A 17,694-nucleotide genomic window follows, 5' to 3' on the forward strand; every position below is an offset into this window, starting at 1 on the left:
TGTGTGAATTTTCCAAATTACTACGTGCATTATGACTTTAAATAGCACACCACCACAATTGACAACTGGACCAATCACCGCAGCCCAGATATCAAGCTAAACAGCTAGTATTCCTGCCCAAACACCAGTGGCCAGTGTGATCCACTCACGGCTCTCCACGCAGCGATGCCCTGCAGATCGCCGCCAGCGTTGTAGACCGACTTTCGAGTACAAAAGACGCGTCTCCCACTTCCCCTCCTTAATCTACTAACACTAACTATCTATAATATAATGGCGTTCTTCCCGGAGTAATGGTTGTTTTGACCTTTTTTTCCAGCCTTTTTTCGCTCAATATGCCCCTTATCCCTCTGTTGGTTGTGCTGGCGGGTCTGGCTTATTATCTCTCGCGTCGGCGCAATGATCACGACGCCATCGAAGACAGCCCGCGTGTTGTCGTGAAAGGACACACGTATTCAGAATCAATAGAGATGAAAAAACCGCGACGGGTTTTTGAGATTCGCAATGCGTGTTTTGTCGGGTCGGGCTATGTGGGTGCGCATTCAATTTTACGTCCTCCACTGAGCCATGTTAACAGCTGCAGGCGCTTTAACTGCGATTGTCCTTGCGTCGAAAAACCCGCATATCCACTTCCACGTTGTCGACTTCGACCCCCACCGCATCGCGGCGTGGAATTCAGATTGTCTGCCCATTCTCGAACCGGGGGTGGACGAGTTGTTGAATAGCATCAATGCCGAGATGAGTTCGGTGCCGCTGGACGAGACCGAAAGCGAGGCGAGCGAGTATCAGCTCGTGCAGAGGAAGCGATTACCGAATATTTCCTTTTCGGCGGATGTTGAGGGTTGCATCGCGAGGGCGGATTTGGTGTTTTTATGTGTGGATAATGATACGCTGCGACAGTCTGATGGTGAGGATGGGTTGAATATGGTCCATCTGGAATCGGCTGTGCGGACGATCGCACGCATATCGACGGGGCACAAGATTGTTGTCCAGAAAAGTTCTGCGCCGTGTGGTATTGTCCACTGGATTGGAAAGGAGGTGAGCTTCCCACCTATCTAGATAACTTCATATACTGACGGTACAGCTCAAATCCTCTTCTTGCACCTTTGACGTCCTCTCCAACCCTGAATTCATCACCCCCGGCACTGCCATTCGCGATCTCCTCTATCCTCACCGCGTCGTCATCGGCCATATCGTCTCCGAAGGCATGGCATCCGCCGAAGCAGTCAACGCCCTGAAACGTCTATACACACCGTGGATTCCCGACGAGCGCATCGTCACGACAGACGCCTGGTCATCCGAACTATCCAAGATAGCAGTCAATGCACTCATCGCGCAGCGCATCAGCTCGCTACGATCGGTAAAGACGATCTGCGAAAAGGCAAACGCCAACATGGAGGATATCGCGCAGATCACCGGCTTCGACTGGGCGGGTGGAGCGCCGCAGATGGACGAGTCGCATTCGCGGTCGGATGTGCTGTGTTTGATTTATCTGGCTAGAGAGCTGGGCTTGAACGATGTCGCCGAGTACTGGAGGGCTGTGAGTCGAGTCAATCTGCAGAGTCGGATTGCGCTGCCTTCTGTTCCTGATGCTGAGCCTACTCAACCTCTGCTGGATGCCAAACCGGAGATGGAAATGGTGGAATGTGTTTGATGATTTACGATGTATTGAACTAGATAATGTACTACATGACTGTCCTATCCCATCTATGCCTTCAAGCCCTTGACCAGGCTATCTCCCAAATCCTTGATGCTCTCTTCGAAGGTCTTGGTGTCCTTGGCCTTCCAGTCGGCTTTGCTGCCAGGGACGGCCTTCTTGCCGTTGGTGAAGCCAATGTAGAGCACGTCTTCCTCGTCGTGGCCGTTATCGCCGCTGATCTTGTCGTTGGGGAAGCACAGCTGAGCCAGAGAAATGGATGCTTCGCCAGTCGATGTTCCGCCGTTGGTATCACCCCAGACACCGTAGTACTGCATCATCATTAGCCACTGTATCACATATAGAAGAATGTATAAGATAAACTCACCACCTGCCCCCCACAAACAACAGCCATAACACTCAACGGATCCATGCCATACTCCTGTGGATCAAACGACGGCTTATCCTCCTCATTCCCAAACACCACATACGGATGAATATTCGCATTCAAATCGCTAATCCCGTACTTGGCAACGGTATCCTTGAACGCCGTCTCACCCTGACTCGTCCCGTCATTACCACACGCACCGCCGTGCATGTTGACCCCGTCACAGTCGACGTCCATGTTGTCGTACTCGCCTCCATTGGCGGAGCTGTGGAGGAAGATGGCACCGTCAATGTCGCCGCAGTAGGCCCAGTTTTTGGAGCCGTCAACGCCGTCGGTGAAGCCGCTTGCGAGTTTGTTTTGGCATTTTCCGGACTGTCCAACTTGTCAATTGAGTGAATTTATGGGAAGGTGAGGTGGAGTACCTTGTGGTTGTTGTAGATTTGCTTGAGGTTATCGGGGATATCGTAGGCCGAGGCAATGCCAGCGGACACAACAGCAGCAGTGAGAAGACGCATTTTGATAGAGAAGATAGAGGACAAGATGAAAGAGAAGATGAATGAAATGATTGTGATTGTGATTATGATTGAGATATCCAGAGAAACCAGTCCCTTTTATAGCCATCTATTCTCTCCTCTACAGCTACAATATAGTACTGCCCCACCGATCACCGTCTGAACCTGTCGATCCATCCCGGATATGCACAAGTGCTGATGCACCAATTGAGAAAAAGGCCGCGAGACTGCCAAAACGGGGATATCCTCTATTCCAGTTTGTCATGGATACTACAGGGTGACTGGAGACTGTAGTCATCTTCACATTGGCCGTTGACGATGGGGGCCTTACTGAAAGAAGAATTTGGTCTGGGTTTGGGGGCTTTTTATGTACCTCGGCTCGCTTATTGGCTGTCAGCTGTCATATCTGCAGTCATTGTTATTATTCGGTGAATGAGTTTATTTCATCTTGACCGACTGGGTAAATGGTATGTTCAGATAGTAGACTCAGGAAATCTAGAATTATCACAATCACAAATGCAACAGTTCATATCAGTCTCGCAGTCCATCACCTAATCGAGACATCATGGATAGCTTCATTCTAACCAGAATAGGGAATGATCATCCAACTGAGACAATATCACAATATCGTCACATTTCAGCTGAAGACTGCATCTATTTTGGGTTATCTATAATCTGACAGCATACGTCTGCAGAATCTATCCTAAATATAACCTCGCTTATAGAGGATGTATACTATGATCTTCGCCGAAACACCAACGGCACCTCTTCACGCATACTCAACGTGAGCACTGTCGCACTCCCATCCAGCACCCTCTGCGCCTGTTTCTTCGCTTCTACGATGTCTCCACCAGCAAGGTCAATCTTATACTCGCGTAGTAAGACAGCCACCGCAACCACAAACTCTACCTGCGCGAATTTCTTCCCCATGCACCCCCTGAATCCATCGCTGAATGGCAAATACGCACCGCGGACGGGTCTGTGGATACTATTCGACTCTAAACCTGGTCCGACAAGACCCGTGATACCCTCGTTTCGGGCGAGAAAGCTAGATCGATTCCGCTTATCCCAGCGGGATGGGTTGAAGGTGTGCACGTCTTCGCCCCAGTATTCTTTCGAGTAGTGCAGACCGCCGCAGTTGAGGTTGACGGATGTGTGAGGGGGAATGTGGTGGGTTTGGTTGTTTATGGTGATGCTTGCTGGTGAGGACGAGGTGCATTTTGGAGGACTGACCACCGAGGGATACAGTCGGAGGGTTTCGAGCTGTTCTTTTAGTATTTGGTCGAGATGCTTGAAAAGGGAGTAGACATACCATGACGCATAGCGGAGTGATGAGTTTGGGATAGACGTGAGTGTATTCCCATTCGAATGGATCGTCAGAGTGATCATGGATAGCATATATTCCCCAGAACCTCATCGTTCGAGAGTCCTTTATCACGCGAACTCTCCGATTCCGTCTGCGACTGCACCATCCCTTCAAGCAGATTGTGATTCTTGACTCCACTCTGCCTCGTCTCTTCAAGTAACGCTCTCAAATACTTTCTCAAATCATCGTCCGCCTCAAACGTCCTCTTGAAGAATGGGAAACATCCCCGCGGAATCCACTTGGGCAGACCATTCGCCACAAACACCGACATGATATTATGATGCAGATACCCCATCACACCGCGAAAGGTGAAATGGAACCCCGGTGGAGGGGAGATCGCATCTTTGAACAAGCCCAATGCATCTTCTGTCGTTGCTTCGGGCGCTGGCCGGAAGGGCAGTTTCACGCCAAACCCAGCGCTGCAGATGATATTGAGGGTGAATTTGAGGATGTCGTCTCTGGGCGAGGAGAGCAGAAACTCAGTCGGACTGGTGGAGTATTCATCCACCCAGTATTCTGTCATTTGTTTGACTTGGCGGATGGTTTCTGACCAGACCAGGGCGTTGTTCTTTTCGTTGAATGTGGTTGATGTATAGCGGTGGTGGTGCGACCAGTCTTGGTCGGAACACTGCATAATTAGTACTTATACTTACCATCTACAGTATAGACGACTTACAGTAACGACATTCGGACCGAAAATGGCAACCGGTTCTACATCATCAGCACATACGCCATACTCAGTGCAGGGGAAATACCATATTGTTCCACCGGCTTCGGAAACCCCCTCCTATCCATGAAAATCTGACTGATCGCCCCCGCATCCGCAACAGCACAGGTCAAACTCCCTGGCGACGCGATGAGATAAACCGGTCCGTATTTCTCATGAAACCGCTCCTTTGCGCACCATCGCGACTTGAACGAGCTGATGTAAAAGTAATCCGCCAGCCATGGTGGAAGCAGTCGGATGAGCTGTATGAGGAAGCGGGTTTCGAAGAGCAGGAGATATGCGATGTTGTGTTCGGAGACGGGGAGGAGAATGTAAGGGAGGCCGGTTTGGATGGCGCGGTTACGGTGGTGGAGGAGGTTTTTGATTGTGTTTATTATGTAGAGAGTTAGGAGAGAGGAGAGGATGAGGGCGAGCATCTTGGGTGATGGTTGAAGGAACGAGGGGATACCTAGTCTCGTATTTAACCAGTAAAAGAGGGGATATTATCATCATGCGTTTTCACTTTCAGCCAGCCATTTTTGTTTTATGCCGATCGCTATTTTGTGTAACCTGAGACCTAGTAAATATGTGCTATTGGGGCTATACATCATGCATATGCATTCTGTAACTGTGGAATACGAATAATGCTTATTTCTAGATTTATACTATCTATAACCTCAGATCAAACCTTCTCCTCATGAACAGCGGCATCCTTCTCCCCAACACTCCCCTTGCGATTCTGCACCTCCGCCCCAAACTGGCCCTGGATATTCGCCGTCTTCCACGCCTTCACATCCATCTCAAATAACATATCAATCTCCTCCAGCGATCGCTGCGCCGTCTCGGGATACGTGAAGAACACATGCAGCGTCATGACCGTGCAGAAGACACCGAAGATAATGTACGTCTTCCATTGGATGTTGGTAAACGCGGGGGCGACAAAGTACGCCAGCGCAAAGTTGAAGATCCAGTTTCCGGCGGCGGCGATGCCGACGCCTTTGGCGCGGTACTTGAGGGGGAAGACTTCCGAGGCGTAGATCCATGCTGCGGGGGCCTGGACATTGTTAGTATGGTATGTGATTATGTGGTAGATGGAGGACATACCCAGGTGAAGCCGTAGATGGCGACGAAAATGTAGGAACAGGCGATGACGCCCTTGCCGGCTGGACCCTTGATGATCCAGCGCAGGTTCGCATCGCCGTTGACTTCATCGACGTAGTGGCCGTAGGTGGCCATCAGACCGGCAATGGCAAAGTGGCAGATCATGCAGAGAACAGAGCCAGAGAGGAGGAGAAGACGACGGCCGATGCGATCGATGAAGGGGAGCATGAGGCCGGTGGTGACGAGGAAGATGACATATTGGATGGCGGTCGAGTAGAGAGTTGTGTTTCCAGACTGACATCATTAGCATCTTGACTTACTCTGTATAGATGGATACTCACCATGCCGGCCATTTGAAAGACATATGCCACGTAGTACATGGCGACATTTCCACCCAGCAACTGCTGCCACACCTGCGCGCTCACGCCACACAGCGTACGCATCCAGATCTTCGGTCCAAACAAGGCCAGGATCGAAACATCCTTCGCTTCGTGCGCCAGGCGAGCTGCCTCCTGGACTTCCTCCCATTCCACCTGCACGACAGGGTCGTTGCGATCGCCATTCCCATGGATGAGGGCAAGCGTATCCAAACACTCCTCCCAGCGCTCTTTACCCGCCAGCCATCGAGGGGATTCGGGAAAGAAAAGCAGCGAGACGAGCAGAATCACACCCGGCACGGCTTGAACACCCCAGCAGATCCGAAACGCAGCAGGACCATCGACGCGAATCGAGCATCCATACGCGATGAGATACATGATCAACATGCCCCATTCGATCGACCACTGCTGGACACCCACGATACGACCTCTGATGCGGGCGGGGGCGAGCTCAGCAAGATACACGCAGACTTGCGACGATGTGATGCCGACTGCTAGACCGCTGATGACACGGCCGGCGACGAGATGGGCGATATTCTGTGCGCTGCACTGGATGACGGCGCCGATGATCCAGATGACAGAGGCGATCATGAGAGAGTATCGTCGGCCGATGCTGTCGGAGATGAAGCCGGCTGCGATGGCACCGCCAAAGGAGCCAGCGGACATGGAGGCAGTGATCTATTTTGTCAGGATCCATTACACAGCAGATAGAGATGACATACTCCGCCTTGAAGGTTGGAATCAGGATGGTTAAAGTACTCGAGATACTGTTCACTGGCGATCCAGGCACTCATCGAACTGACTGGTCAGCGTCATTCAGTTAAGTGTAGAAGAACAGAGCATAGAACTTACCTAACATCAAACCCGAACAGGGCACCGCCAATGGTGCCAAAGGCGGCGAGAACATAGATATTGGATATGCGATACATTTTGCCTGCTGATGCATCAAACACAAAAGGAAGAAGATGGCTTTATATCTACACGTCCCACCGGACTCTGGGGTGGTGAGACACAGGATGGCTGGAAACAGCAACGATCAACCGTGGAATGTGGAGATTCTCCGGGGATGACAAGATGGAGAACAAATCATGGAGAAGAGGGGAATGCGGAGGTCCGTCGGTTATATCGGTTGATATAATTAACCGAGCATTAGGAGAGAAGATTATTGATTATTAGATATAAAGATATAGTATGTAGATATAGATGATTAGTGGAAGATACAGTAGTAGAAGTATGTAGTAATAGTATATAGATGATCTTGATGCTATACAGAAGTCACCTACAATGTCCTCACCAGACACTCATGAACTCACCAGATCAATGAAATTAAGCGACTCAGCCTAATATGAAACAACGTCACCAGCCAGCAGCAGACTATCCCACATGAATCCCCGCCATTCGCTGCTCTCCTGCACCTCCAAATCAATCGCATTCCAGCCTCTCCTCATTCCGCCAATCTCAACCTGCACCACCCGCCATTCTCCCGCCGTCGTCGCCGATCGATACAACCCGGGATCATTCGATAATGAAGTCAGATTGCCGATTTTGCTTCCGTTGAGCAGGATTTGTGCCGTTGTTCCCGATGAGTAGCCCGCCAGCGATATCGTCAATGTAGCTGGTGATGTCGTGTTGCTGGTAAAGAGGATCCGCCATGTTCCTGAGGATTGTCCGAAACACCAGTCTTCTGTCTTGCTGCTTCCGACTGTGTAGGTGAGGTTTTTCGGGCATCTGGCCACCACGGCGTGTTCGTATGGAGACCCGCCGTATTTGAAGCCTAGCGTCTTTCGGTCAAAGTCGCCGATTTGGAAGATGATGTTCCGTGGCGGACTATCCCAGTTAATCTGGCCGAGTTTGTTCTCCTTTTCCTCCACCTTGACGTCGTTGTACTGCAGCGTCGTTGATACATCCCGGATTTCTCCTCCATCAGACCACGCTTGCAGTCCATACTCTCCTGTGCGGACATTCTCAAAGATGAAATTCCCCTTGTCATCAGCTTGGCTGGTATAATAATAGAGTGTCCCCATATCCAGCGCCGTCTTGTTCGGATGGTTATCGCCCAGGAATACAGATGCCCCTGATGCAGCTCGTCCATCAGACAGAACCAACCGACCAGAAACAGATCCTCGAGAATGATAGTCAGCATCATCGAACCACGTATACGGCCACGATGCAAACTCCTTGTCTGCTCTATCCTTTGCATCCGATTTCGACCCGTCATTCTATCCATCTGTTAATGGTATCCTTCATCAACGAAAAAACAGACATACCAAATACCACAACCAAGGCCCCCAGACCTTTCCATCCGGAAAAGCATCACTCGACGACGCCTGAAAATGCGTCCCGTGGATCATATTCAACTGCACCGCGTCACCCGTCGCACTCTCTCGATGCACCGTCAACTCCTGCTTCAGCTGATTCCCATTATAGTAATCCTTTCCCGGGTGGATATACCACGATCCAAACTCATCGCCATACACACCGTAGTAATCCTGCTCGCGGATAAACGTGCTAAAGTCGTATTTGGTGATATACGATCCGTCGGCGCGTTGCCATGTTTCATCCTGCACTTTGGTCGAGTTCAGAATGTCGGATAGAGTCGGCAGAGCCTCGTCTTTGATGTTCGTTCGACCGTTCGGAAAGGTGGTGTTATCTAGACGAAAGAGGGTGCGGAATTCGCCTAGTACTGGTAAGGCTCGGTTGATGAAGTATTGGTATGCGCCGGCGAGACCGTCGAAGATGACCCAGTGGAAGTCGCCTTCGTTTGCGGTGAAGCGGACGTCGAGATAGTCGTCGCCTTGGTGGTGGATGTCGCCAGATGTCCAGTTTAGATCGGATTGAGCGCCGTCTGATGGTCAGTTTGTATGTGTTTCTGTATATTAGAGACATCAGTAAACGTACTATAGCTGACATAGTGCCCCCATGCATCACCGACTAGATCGTGCTCTTTGTAGTACAACTTGACGCCATATTGTCGGCCGATGGTGATATTCCACAGATCATTCCCGATAACATGTGTTGTATCGTTGAGCCTTTGTAGGAAAGGGGCTGCGATAGCACCTCCCACCAGGGTGAGATAGTAGATGAGTAGAAACATGATTGATTCCTCATCCTGTCAGAAAACACGCATATATATACGACTCGGTGTAAAGCTGGCCGAGGGATTGTGCGGGCAACTCTTTCAGTGGTGGATTATCTTTGCTCGATTGGGTAATTTCACGGCTTCACTATCTTGGCGCAGTCACATTATTGATCATATGTACGATTGATCTCGTCAATCTAATCAATCTATCTGTCAAAATCAGGAACACCGCCAAGCGACCCAAAAATATCACCAACGTGATTCTCCGCCTCGATTCCTTTCTCAAATATAGACCAACCATCTACAATCCCCTGTACGACCTTCATCCCCGATAGATACAAGTTGCGAATCGCAGGTCCCATTCCTCCATGATCCAAGATAAACGGAATAGAAGGAACTTCAGACTCTGAATAACTCCGATCAAAATTGGATCCAGCCCTCATGAGAATGATACGCGAAAAGTCCACCTGCTTCTGAAGCGCTGCTCTCCATAGAGCCGCCAGAATCGCCGTGTCCTCTTGTGCTGCCATGACATACTCAGCCTTTCCAGACGTATACACCTTGAACGTCCTTGCCATGGCTTCGGAAAGGAGATTTCCATGCCAGAAAACATTCGACGAGGCTACGTCTCCTTCCACGATGTTGGGCTTGAGTGTAGCTGCGTGATATCTACCACCAGGTATGTCATATAGAGCCCGGTTCTCTGCAGCAGCAGCCGAGTCCTCAAGTACTGCCGTCCGAGCAAAGGAAATAGCCATCTGTCTGAGATTGTCATTCAGCTCGTACACCTCCGACCCATGCAGATCCTCGGCGTCCATGGGAACATAGCCAGACTCCCATGTCGAGGGAATTTCTCTCGCATCGTATTCCATTTGTAGATCGACCTGGACGGCAAATTTGGCGAATGCAACAGCGCCAATCGTTGCTTGTTTGGGATTCACGCCTGCGATGCCTGAGAGGAGGAAGTATGTTTTTGATAGGTCGAAGATGGTTGATGAGATTATTGCTGAGACTGATAAGGCTGCGTTGATTACTGTATCCAATATCAGTGATCATTATAGTTATAATTGAACATAGTCCTTACAGGCAGTTCCTACTACCACCAAGCATACAGAATTATCTGCAGTGCAATGTATCTGTTCATATCCTCGGTAAAGACCCGGCAGGGTGATCTTGTTGCCCATCTCCAAGCTACTCTCATCAGACAGCCAATTTGTTGCTTCTTTTTTAAACTATATAATGTTAGAACATGGCGTTTCTTGGCCTGTTAAGTCTCACCATAGTGAAGATAAACACTTTCGGTGCAATTCTTGGACGCCCACTGAAGCCAATAGCGCCCTGTGTATATTGAATGATGGAACTCATAGTGAATAGAGATTAGGTAAGAGTATAGGACGTATGCAGGATAAATACGATTTTTAAAAGAGACATCACGAGTTCAATAAATGCGGGGATCTCAGTTACACAAAGCTAGTAGTGGGTACGTGTTTAGTGGCGTGATATATGCAGCTGTCTAGCAGATAAAGCAAGGAATGATGACCTAGTAGTATCCTTTTGAGATGAAATCATTATAGGCCTATTTATTTCTTTTAGGACTGATCAGCTTTCCATTTCGTCCAGAGAAACATGACTTTATTGCGCTTCTAGTCTATTGTAGATTCCGACACACGATATATATTTGAGCCGTTGTCTCCGTTGGCTCAGATCGACCATATCTTACTACTGCTGAAATTGGAAGACAGCTTTGACGATGATTGTACTATTCACAATTCAGATGTACAGATGGGATGTCGTATTTACCATCACCTTGATCAGTGTTGTGCTGTAAACGTTTTGTACAGCAGCGTGTCAGCGGACCTGTTATGAGGCACGTGACCTCAGGGGCAAGACAGCCAGATATTTCTTCAATCAGTCATCTTGCCAGCAACATTGGTCGGATTAGAACGATAATGACTAGAAAATGATTGAAGTCTATCCAACGGACTGCATGCAGTTTTCTTTGGAATTTAACAGCGTGAGATGAATACAGCTTCGTGCCGCAGCCATCCGCCCTGAAGATGGCGCCTGTCGACAAGAGAGATGTCCAGCATGAAGGCACAGAACACCTGGCATTCAACAGCGACTGATCCGTTTCTTGACTCCTCTGGCTCTGAAAACCACAGCCCGATTCTACTCGCGTGATGGAGTTTGCATTCCCATTTCAAGACACAGATCGTCAACACAGGGCGCTGGGTCCACCTGACTGAAGCGGCGACGATGAAGTTTGTCGCTGAAAATACGTCTCTCCGGTACCAAAGGTCTATTGCCCGTTTGTGCGAAAGAATCAAACCTATATTGTGATGGAAAGAATCCATGGTGAGGAGATACCAAGGGCACGGAGGAAGTTGTCCGAGACATCTCGTGAAAAGCTATTTATCCATCCGCGACAACTGACGACAGAACTGCGATCGCTTAAACCGCCTCAAGGCATAGGAATACAGAGATGTGCTGGTGGCTCTTTTTATGACTGGCGCGCTCTCTCGCCGCATCAGCGGTTTGGGCCTTTCGAGACCATCTAAGAGTTCCACCCCCGGGCCAGAAAAGATTTGCAACTGTCGAGACCGAGGACGGCAGAGACATTGAAGACTGGGAAAATATCAAGGCAATGGCTGAAAAGCATGATGGGGGGTTGCCTCCACCTGTATTTATGGCGACCTGAATCGGCTAATATCCTTGTGCGGGGAGATGAAGTGGCTGGTATCATTGACTGGGAGTTTCCAGGTGGTATCCGCACTATTGGGAGTATGCATCTGCGTGGCTTGGAAATGTTACACGAACAGAGTGACAGCGGCAGGACGAGATGTTCCTTTATCCATTTCCGGCAGAGTTGGAAATGGAGAAAATCCGCCACAAATGTGGGGAGACTTGTGACAATGTTACACAAGATTGAGTAGATGACTCGACGGCAGGCTATTCGATCGATAGCTTTGTGTCACTCGTCCACATATTATGTGTCCAGGCTAACTATCTTACGATAACCCGACGGACCCTGTCTCAATCTAATATATTATAATAAACTAAGTAATGGACTTACCATGAATCACTTCGGATCTAGAACTCCTGTTCAACGGCAAACCATGGTCAATATGCATAACTCTGACTTGCATCCCATTCCAGCTCGAATCGGGCTAGAATGTCATGCATTAGGGGCAAGGAATGGAAGCTCGGCCTCGTGGGTGAAGGTGAAGTGTTCATTTCGGCATCACCGGCGAGGCTGGATGTAGTGTGACTGGGCAAGGCTTCTTATGCTGGGCAAGAATTGCTTTTTCCGGCGCGCATCAAGCGGTCAGGGTGGCTGTGGCGATAAGGATGGTGCCATTCAGGTTAATACAGCCTGGACATGCATATTGCGGAGAGTACAGCTCATCTATAACTCTAATCTAAATACAAACAAGATGGATGTAACCTGAACAAGTGATGGAGCGGATATCATCGGATATTTATTACATCCTACACCCTCAGATATCATCGTGCTCATCTCCTCTATCTTATCTCCCCAGCAAATCACCTTCCTCTCCGCTATCACCGTTTCGCCCTATCCCTGCTTCTAGAAACATTCGAGACACTAAGCCGCGTGTTTGATAGGAGGTGTCCGCATTGTTATCGTCCTACGGCTAGGTATCTCGCGCTCATACCACTTTACTTATCGCACTGCCTCATCCCGAGTATATAAGCCCATCCCCTTCATCTCGCTGCAATTCCATCCCACCAACCAACATGGCGAGTTCTACTGAATCCGACTTTAAAACCCCCAATGGAGTCGAAAAGACTCTCAGTCCGAACGGGGCTGTTGATGTCGACTATGGCGCCACCTCCGATCTGCATCGCACGCTTAGCACGCGGCACATGACCATGATTGCGCTGGGTTCCTCGATTGGGATGGGATTATGGCTGGGCAGTGGTACTTCGCTCGCAAGTGGTGGTCCGGCTTCTATATTCATCGGGTATATTCTGTCAGGAACGATGGTGTGGGCTGTCAGTCACTCCATCGGAGAGATGGCGGTCATGTATCCTCTGCCGTCTGCGTTTGTGCAATGGACGACGATCTTTGTTGATCCTTCGGCTGGGTTTGCATTAGGTTGGGCATATTGGTTCATGGGGTGGATTACTGTTGCCAACGAGCTGCAGGTATATCTTCTTCTTCCACCGGTTGAAGTAATACTGACTCGGTAGGGTGTGGTGACTGTCCTCGGCTTCTGGACCGACAAAGTGCCAACTGCTGCGTGGATTAGTATCTTCTGGGTCGTCATCATCTTTGTCAACGTCTTTGCCGTCAAGTTCTTTGGCGAAGTTGAAGTCGTCTCATCGACGATCAAATTCACCTGGATCATTGTCGTCATCATCTCGCTAATTGGTATGACCACCCACTCCTCTTCTGTTCTATACTGACTTCATAGTCATCTCTGCTGGCGGTGGCCCTGTAGGAGGCCCTATTGGCTTCCGATACTGGAATGCAGAGCCCTTCATCAACGGCTTCAAAGGCTTCCTCTCCGTCATGCCCACCTGTATCTTTGCCATGTCCGGCTCTGAATACTGCGGTATGGTGGCTGCTGAAACGTCGAACCCGCGCAAGGCTGTTCCCAAAGCTGTTGGCTCCATCTGGATGCGTCTGTCTCTGTTCTATGTGATCGGATCGCTCATGATCACCATTGCTGTGTCTCCCAACGACCACAATCTGTTCGGTGGCTCTGGAAGTAATGCGTCGCCGTTTGTCATTGCCTATCGCAATGCTGGCATTCCTGCTCTGGCACACATCATGAATGCTGTCATCTTCATCTCTGTCATTTCCTCGGGCAGTGTCTCTGCCTATGCTGGATCGCGCAATCTAATGGGCCTGGCGCATCTCAAAATGGCTCCATCTGTATGTATCCCCATCTTTTATCAACACAGATACTGACCCTCCAGTTCTTCGGCAAAGCGGACAAACAAGGCCGCCCCATCGCCAGTCTCACCGCAACCCTCCTCGTCGGCGGCGGCCTGGCCTATCTCAACGTGAACAACAGCGGCGCTGAAGTCTTCACCTGGCTATCCAACCTCACCTCCCTCTTCACCCTGTTCGGCTGGGGCATGATTTCCCTCTCGCACATCCGCATGCGATACGCCTGGAAAGCACAAGGGCGGTCCGTGTCCGACCTACCCTGGAAATCATGGACGTACCCATACGCCGCGATCTGGTCACTGTTCTGGTGCATCCTGCTGATTATTATCGAGTTTTATCTGAGCGTGTGGCCGTTGCACGAGGCGTCGTCGGCGAAGACCTTTTTCGCGAATTACGTTAGTGTTGTGGCGATTCTGGTCGTCTATGCTGGGGCTAGGATATATTATCGCGGAGCGTGGTGGGTGGACGCCAGCACGATCGATCTTGATGCCCAACGGCGCTTCTACGTGGATAACGACGAAGAGGCCAAGGGCGGGAGTGGTGTCAAGGGGTATTTGAAGAAGAGCCTCGGTGCGCTGACGGACTGATGTGTTTATATATTGTATTATCGAATATATATCTATTATTGTTTATTGTTATCGGTTCCCTTCCACCGAACGGACCAAACGTCCGAGATCAGATGCTGATCGACAGTCACTTGCCTCGTTCCGAGAGACATTCCTCCGAGAGGCGGGGTTGACAGTGCTAGTGTCTGAAGGATTGGCGCCGTTAAAACTAGCGACCTGAGTCATCTGACAGTGAAATCATCCTCTTTTCTATTTTATTTCGTCTTTATTTTATCTTCAATTGATGCCAATTGTGCGGTCACGATGATCTTCGAGCCGTCCGAACGCGTCGTTCTTCCTACCAAGGATCTGTTGTCGTATATTTTTGACAATCCGGGCTATGATCTGGATAAACCGGTAGGTCGATTAATTAATGGATTGATTGTATTTGTGACTCATGAGTGCAGGTGTACATTGATGTTGCCAATCCGTCGCGTACGATATCATGTCGTCATGCTCGAACTATCATCCGGCAGCTCATTGCTGGGTTGAGAGCGTCTGGAATGAAGAAGGGCGATTGTGTTGCTATCCATTCCTTCAATGATGTATGTCTCCCCTACCTTAAAAAATATCCTTCTAACTCTAGCAGATATACTATAGCATGCTGGTCCTGGCCATCATCGGCGCAGGAGGCATCTTCACCGGCACCAACCCAGCATACACCCCGATGGAACTCGCCCATCACTTCAAAGTCTCCGACAGCGTCTTTCTCATTTCCGAGCCGGAGATCCTGGACGCCCTCCTGACAGCCGCCAAGGAAGTCAACATTCCAGAGAAGAACATCTTCATCTTCAACCACCAGGGACAGACCGTCCCGTCTGGCTTCCGATCGTGGAACCACCTCCTCACCTTTGGTGAAGAAGACTGGGTGCGCTTCGACGACATCGACACAGTGCAAAAGACAACAGCAATGCGCCTCTTCAGCAGCGGCACCACCGGCCTCCCCAAAGGCGTCGCCCTCACGCACTACAACTTCATTGCGCAACAGGAAATCGTCAACGAACTGCATCCCCGTCCGTACCAGGTTTCGCAAATCATCGCCATCCCCGTGTTCCACGCCGCAGCAGCACCAACGGCACACATCGCCACTCTCAGGTCCGGGCAATCATTGTACCTGATGCGTCGATTCGACATGGAGACATTCCTGCGCACGATTGAGAAATACGAAATCACCGATTTGACCGTCGTGCCTCCGATCGCGATCGCAATTATCATGTCCCCGTTTACAAAGACAGGACCGTTTTTGAAAAAAGTCAAGGCGGCAGCTTGTGGAGCGGCCCCGTTGGATAAAAGTGTGCAGGAAAAGTTCCGCGCGTTGATGGCGGATGGAGCGCCGATGACGCAGGTTTGGGGCATGACGGAGACGTGCTGTGTTGCGACCAAGTTCCAGTATCCGGAGCAGGATGATACGGGGTCGGTGGGGAGGTTGATTGCGAGTGTTGAGGCTAAGTATGTATTTCTGCTGATTTGTTTGGGATGGGGCTGACGATTCAGGTTGATTGATGATAATGGGAATAACATCTCTGCGTATGGCGTGCGAGGGGAGTTTTGTGTCCGTGGGCCAACGGTCACGCCTGGATATTTCAAGAACGACAAGGCGAATGCGGAATCATTCGATGCTGATGGATGGTTCAAGACAGGCGATATCGCGTACTGTGATCGCGACACCTTGAAATGGTACATCGTCGACCGGAAGAAGGAACTCATCAAAGTCCGTGGATTCCAGGTTGCGCCGCCGGAAATCGAAGCGGTGCTTCTCGGCCATCCGCACATTGTGGATGCTGCAGTGATCGGAGTCACCATTCCCGGTGTGGATAGCGAATATCCCCGGGCATATGTCGTTCGTCGAGTTGGAGAAGGGGATAGACTGGTAGGTGAAGATGTCCAGAAGTATGTTCTTGAACGGTTGGCCAAGTTCAAGGCGCTCACTGGGGGCGTCAAGTTTGTTGATGCTATCCCGAAAAATCCCAGTGGGAAGATCCTGAAGAGGGCGTTGAGAGAGGATGCTAAGAAGGATATCGAGGCACGGCTGAGCAAGGCCAAGATGTGAGAGCCTGTATATGGTTGTCCATATTGTATATAGTTCTCATGAACCATGGTCTTCTTCTTCGACTGCTGTTTCATCAAGCTGGGTATCATTTTCTTGAACAACAGGGGTATCTTCTTCATCCTCCTGCTGCTGCTGTAAATGTAAGAATGCAGAATTGTCGCCAAACACATGCATCTCGGGTCTTCTGAACTCAATGAATGCTCGAAGAGTCTGGCGATGCAACTCCTTTGCATTCTCATCAATTCCTTCGCATTGTCCAGATCCCTAAGGAATAAGTCTGTCAGTTCAACAATGACAGAGGTCTGTTCCCACGGCACGAGTCCTAGCAATGCAGCTGAGATAGCACTATTCGGAAGAACACGCACGGATGGCTCCCACGGCTGTCTTATGCGATGATTCAGTTGCTGTCCAGACGGTAGATAGAACGGGGAAGTAAGCGTCTCATTTGCCTTTCTCAGCCCTTGGAAGCTCCCGAGCCCGGATATTTCCAGATCATTCCCGGTGTGGTTCTTGGCCATATATCGTAGTGGAAAGTAGAGCATCTTCTCCGTCGGACTGGATATAACAATCGGCGTCAGAGTGTGAAGTTCTGTTACTGAAAGATCATTGCCATCTGCAGCCTGGACATCCAGTCATTTCCCCATCACTGCTGCATCACTCAGCTTGACATCCTGCTCCTTGACGTCTTTCCGGATAACATCTTCCTCCTGGACACTATTCCACAATTCCTTGGCTTCTCTAGGCGGATATGCGACTCTTCTCGGAGCAGCCAATCCCTCCTGGACAGGAACCAACAGACCAAACCACAACGGATGCAAAGAGTGCCCAGGCATACCATTCGGATCATAGAACTCATGAGGATTCCCATGAATTCGAGCCCGTTCGTCATATTTTCCGTTCCACGAGAAGACCGCAGGTTCAGGATACGAGAAGAGTTGGCACGGAGAATATTCTTCCGA

General features: G+C 49.9%; 8 protein-coding genes across 8 annotated transcripts; 3 read left to right on the forward strand and 5 right to left on the reverse strand.

Moving 5' to 3' along the window:
• Positions 1-332: 332 nt before the first annotated feature.
• Positions 333-1,651, forward strand: ASPWEDRAFT_173968 (uncharacterized protein; the record flags this gene model as incomplete). Its single annotated transcript, XM_040831157.1, has 3 exons — positions 333-531; positions 581-1,035; positions 1,082-1,651. The coding sequence occupies 3 exons, from the start codon at positions 333-335 to the stop codon at positions 1,649-1,651; spliced, it is 1,224 nt and encodes a 407-aa protein (XP_040688232.1).
• A 53-nt stretch (positions 1,652-1,704) lies between these two features.
• ASPWEDRAFT_158487 (glycoside hydrolase family 75 protein) lies at positions 1,705-2,615 on the reverse strand (the record flags this gene model as incomplete). The annotated part of the gene is made up of 3 exons (XM_040829748.1): positions 2,444-2,615; positions 2,022-2,393; positions 1,705-1,965 (listed from the first exon to the last, which is right to left on the reverse strand). Exons 1-3 carry the CDS (start codon positions 2,534-2,536, stop codon positions 1,705-1,707), a joined length of 726 nt encoding a protein of 241 aa, XP_040688233.1. The 5' UTR covers positions 2,537-2,615.
• Positions 2,616-3,069: 454 nt separating this feature from the next.
• ASPWEDRAFT_185036 (uncharacterized protein) lies at positions 3,070-5,042 on the reverse strand (the record flags this gene model as incomplete). Its single annotated transcript, XM_040832055.1, has 5 exons — positions 3,070-3,796; positions 3,846-3,996; positions 4,073-4,527; positions 4,576-4,610; positions 4,655-5,042. The coding sequence occupies 5 exons, from the start codon at positions 5,040-5,042 to the stop codon at positions 3,269-3,271; spliced, it is 1,557 nt and encodes a 518-aa protein (XP_040688234.1). The 3' UTR covers positions 3,070-3,268.
• A 37-nt stretch (positions 5,043-5,079) lies between these two features.
• Positions 5,080-7,118, reverse strand: ASPWEDRAFT_136738 (sugar porter family MFS transporter). Its single transcript, XM_040829349.1, has 5 exons — positions 6,936-7,118; positions 6,806-6,881; positions 6,048-6,761; positions 5,710-6,000; positions 5,080-5,659 (listed from the first exon to the last, which is right to left on the reverse strand). The coding sequence occupies exons 1-5, from the start codon at positions 7,010-7,012 to the stop codon at positions 5,288-5,290; spliced, it is 1,530 nt and encodes a 509-aa protein (XP_040688235.1). The 5' UTR covers positions 7,013-7,118; the 3' UTR covers positions 5,080-5,287.
• Positions 7,119-7,423: 305 nt separating this feature from the next.
• ASPWEDRAFT_52750 (putative rhamnogalacturonase) lies at positions 7,424-9,177 on the reverse strand (the record flags this gene model as incomplete). Its single annotated transcript, XM_040837783.1, has 3 exons — positions 7,424-8,302; positions 8,351-8,928; positions 8,982-9,177. 3 exons carry the CDS (start codon positions 9,175-9,177, stop codon positions 7,424-7,426), a joined length of 1,653 nt encoding a protein of 550 aa, XP_040688236.1.
• A 92-nt stretch (positions 9,178-9,269) lies between these two features.
• ASPWEDRAFT_158494 (purine-nucleoside phosphorylase) lies at positions 9,270-10,529 on the reverse strand (the record flags this gene model as incomplete). Its single annotated transcript, XM_040829749.1, has 3 exons — positions 9,270-10,195; positions 10,247-10,394; positions 10,441-10,529. Coding segments are annotated over 3 exons (1,064 nt in total), but the record flags the coding sequence as incomplete, so codon positions are not given.
• A 2,236-nt stretch (positions 10,530-12,765) lies between these two features.
• ASPWEDRAFT_585770 (putative amino acid transporter) lies at positions 12,766-14,808 on the forward strand. The gene is made up of 4 exons (XM_040838392.1): positions 12,766-13,329; positions 13,375-13,555; positions 13,599-14,062; positions 14,107-14,808. Exons 1-4 carry the CDS (start codon positions 12,919-12,921, stop codon positions 14,665-14,667), a joined length of 1,617 nt encoding a protein of 538 aa, XP_040688238.1. The 5' UTR covers positions 12,766-12,918; the 3' UTR covers positions 14,668-14,808.
• Positions 14,809-14,949: 141 nt separating this feature from the next.
• On the forward strand, positions 14,950-16,735 carry ASPWEDRAFT_29694 (acyl--CoA ligase; the record flags this gene model as incomplete). Its single annotated transcript, XM_040833315.1, has 4 exons — positions 14,950-15,042; positions 15,093-15,230; positions 15,275-16,134; positions 16,180-16,735. The coding sequence occupies 4 exons, from the start codon at positions 14,950-14,952 to the stop codon at positions 16,733-16,735; spliced, it is 1,647 nt and encodes a 548-aa protein (XP_040688239.1).
• Between the last annotated feature and the right edge of the window lie 959 nt (positions 16,736-17,694).

The sequence above is a fragment of the Aspergillus wentii genome, assembly GCF_001890725.1.
Source record: "Aspergillus wentii DTO 134E9 unplaced genomic scaffold ASPWEscaffold_5, whole genome shotgun sequence".
Classification (NCBI taxonomy): domain Eukaryota; kingdom Fungi; phylum Ascomycota; class Eurotiomycetes; order Eurotiales; family Aspergillaceae; genus Aspergillus; species Aspergillus wentii.

Coding starts and splice junctions, on each gene's coding strand:
- ASPWEDRAFT_136738 (XM_040829349.1), bottom strand. CDS start 7,012: ATGTATCGCATATCCAATATCTATGTTCTCGCCGCCTTTGGCACCATT. Junction 6,882..6,935: donor CTGTTCGGGTTTGATGTTAG/GTAAGTTCTATG, acceptor CTGACCAGTCAG/TTCGATGAGTGCCTGGATCG. Junction 6,762..6,805: donor ATTCCAACCTTCAAGGCGGA/GTATGTCATCTC, acceptor CTGACAAAATAG/ATCACTGCCTCCATGTCCGC.
- ASPWEDRAFT_585770 (XM_040838392.1), top strand. CDS start 12,919: ATGGCGAGTTCTACTGAATCCGACTTTAAAACCCCCAATGGAGTCGAA. Junction 13,556..13,598: donor CGTCATCATCTCGCTAATTG/GTATGACCACCC, acceptor CTGACTTCATAG/TCATCTCTGCTGGCGGTGGC. Junction 14,063..14,106: donor ATCTCAAAATGGCTCCATCT/GTATGTATCCCC, acceptor CTGACCCTCCAG/TTCTTCGGCAAAGCGGACAA.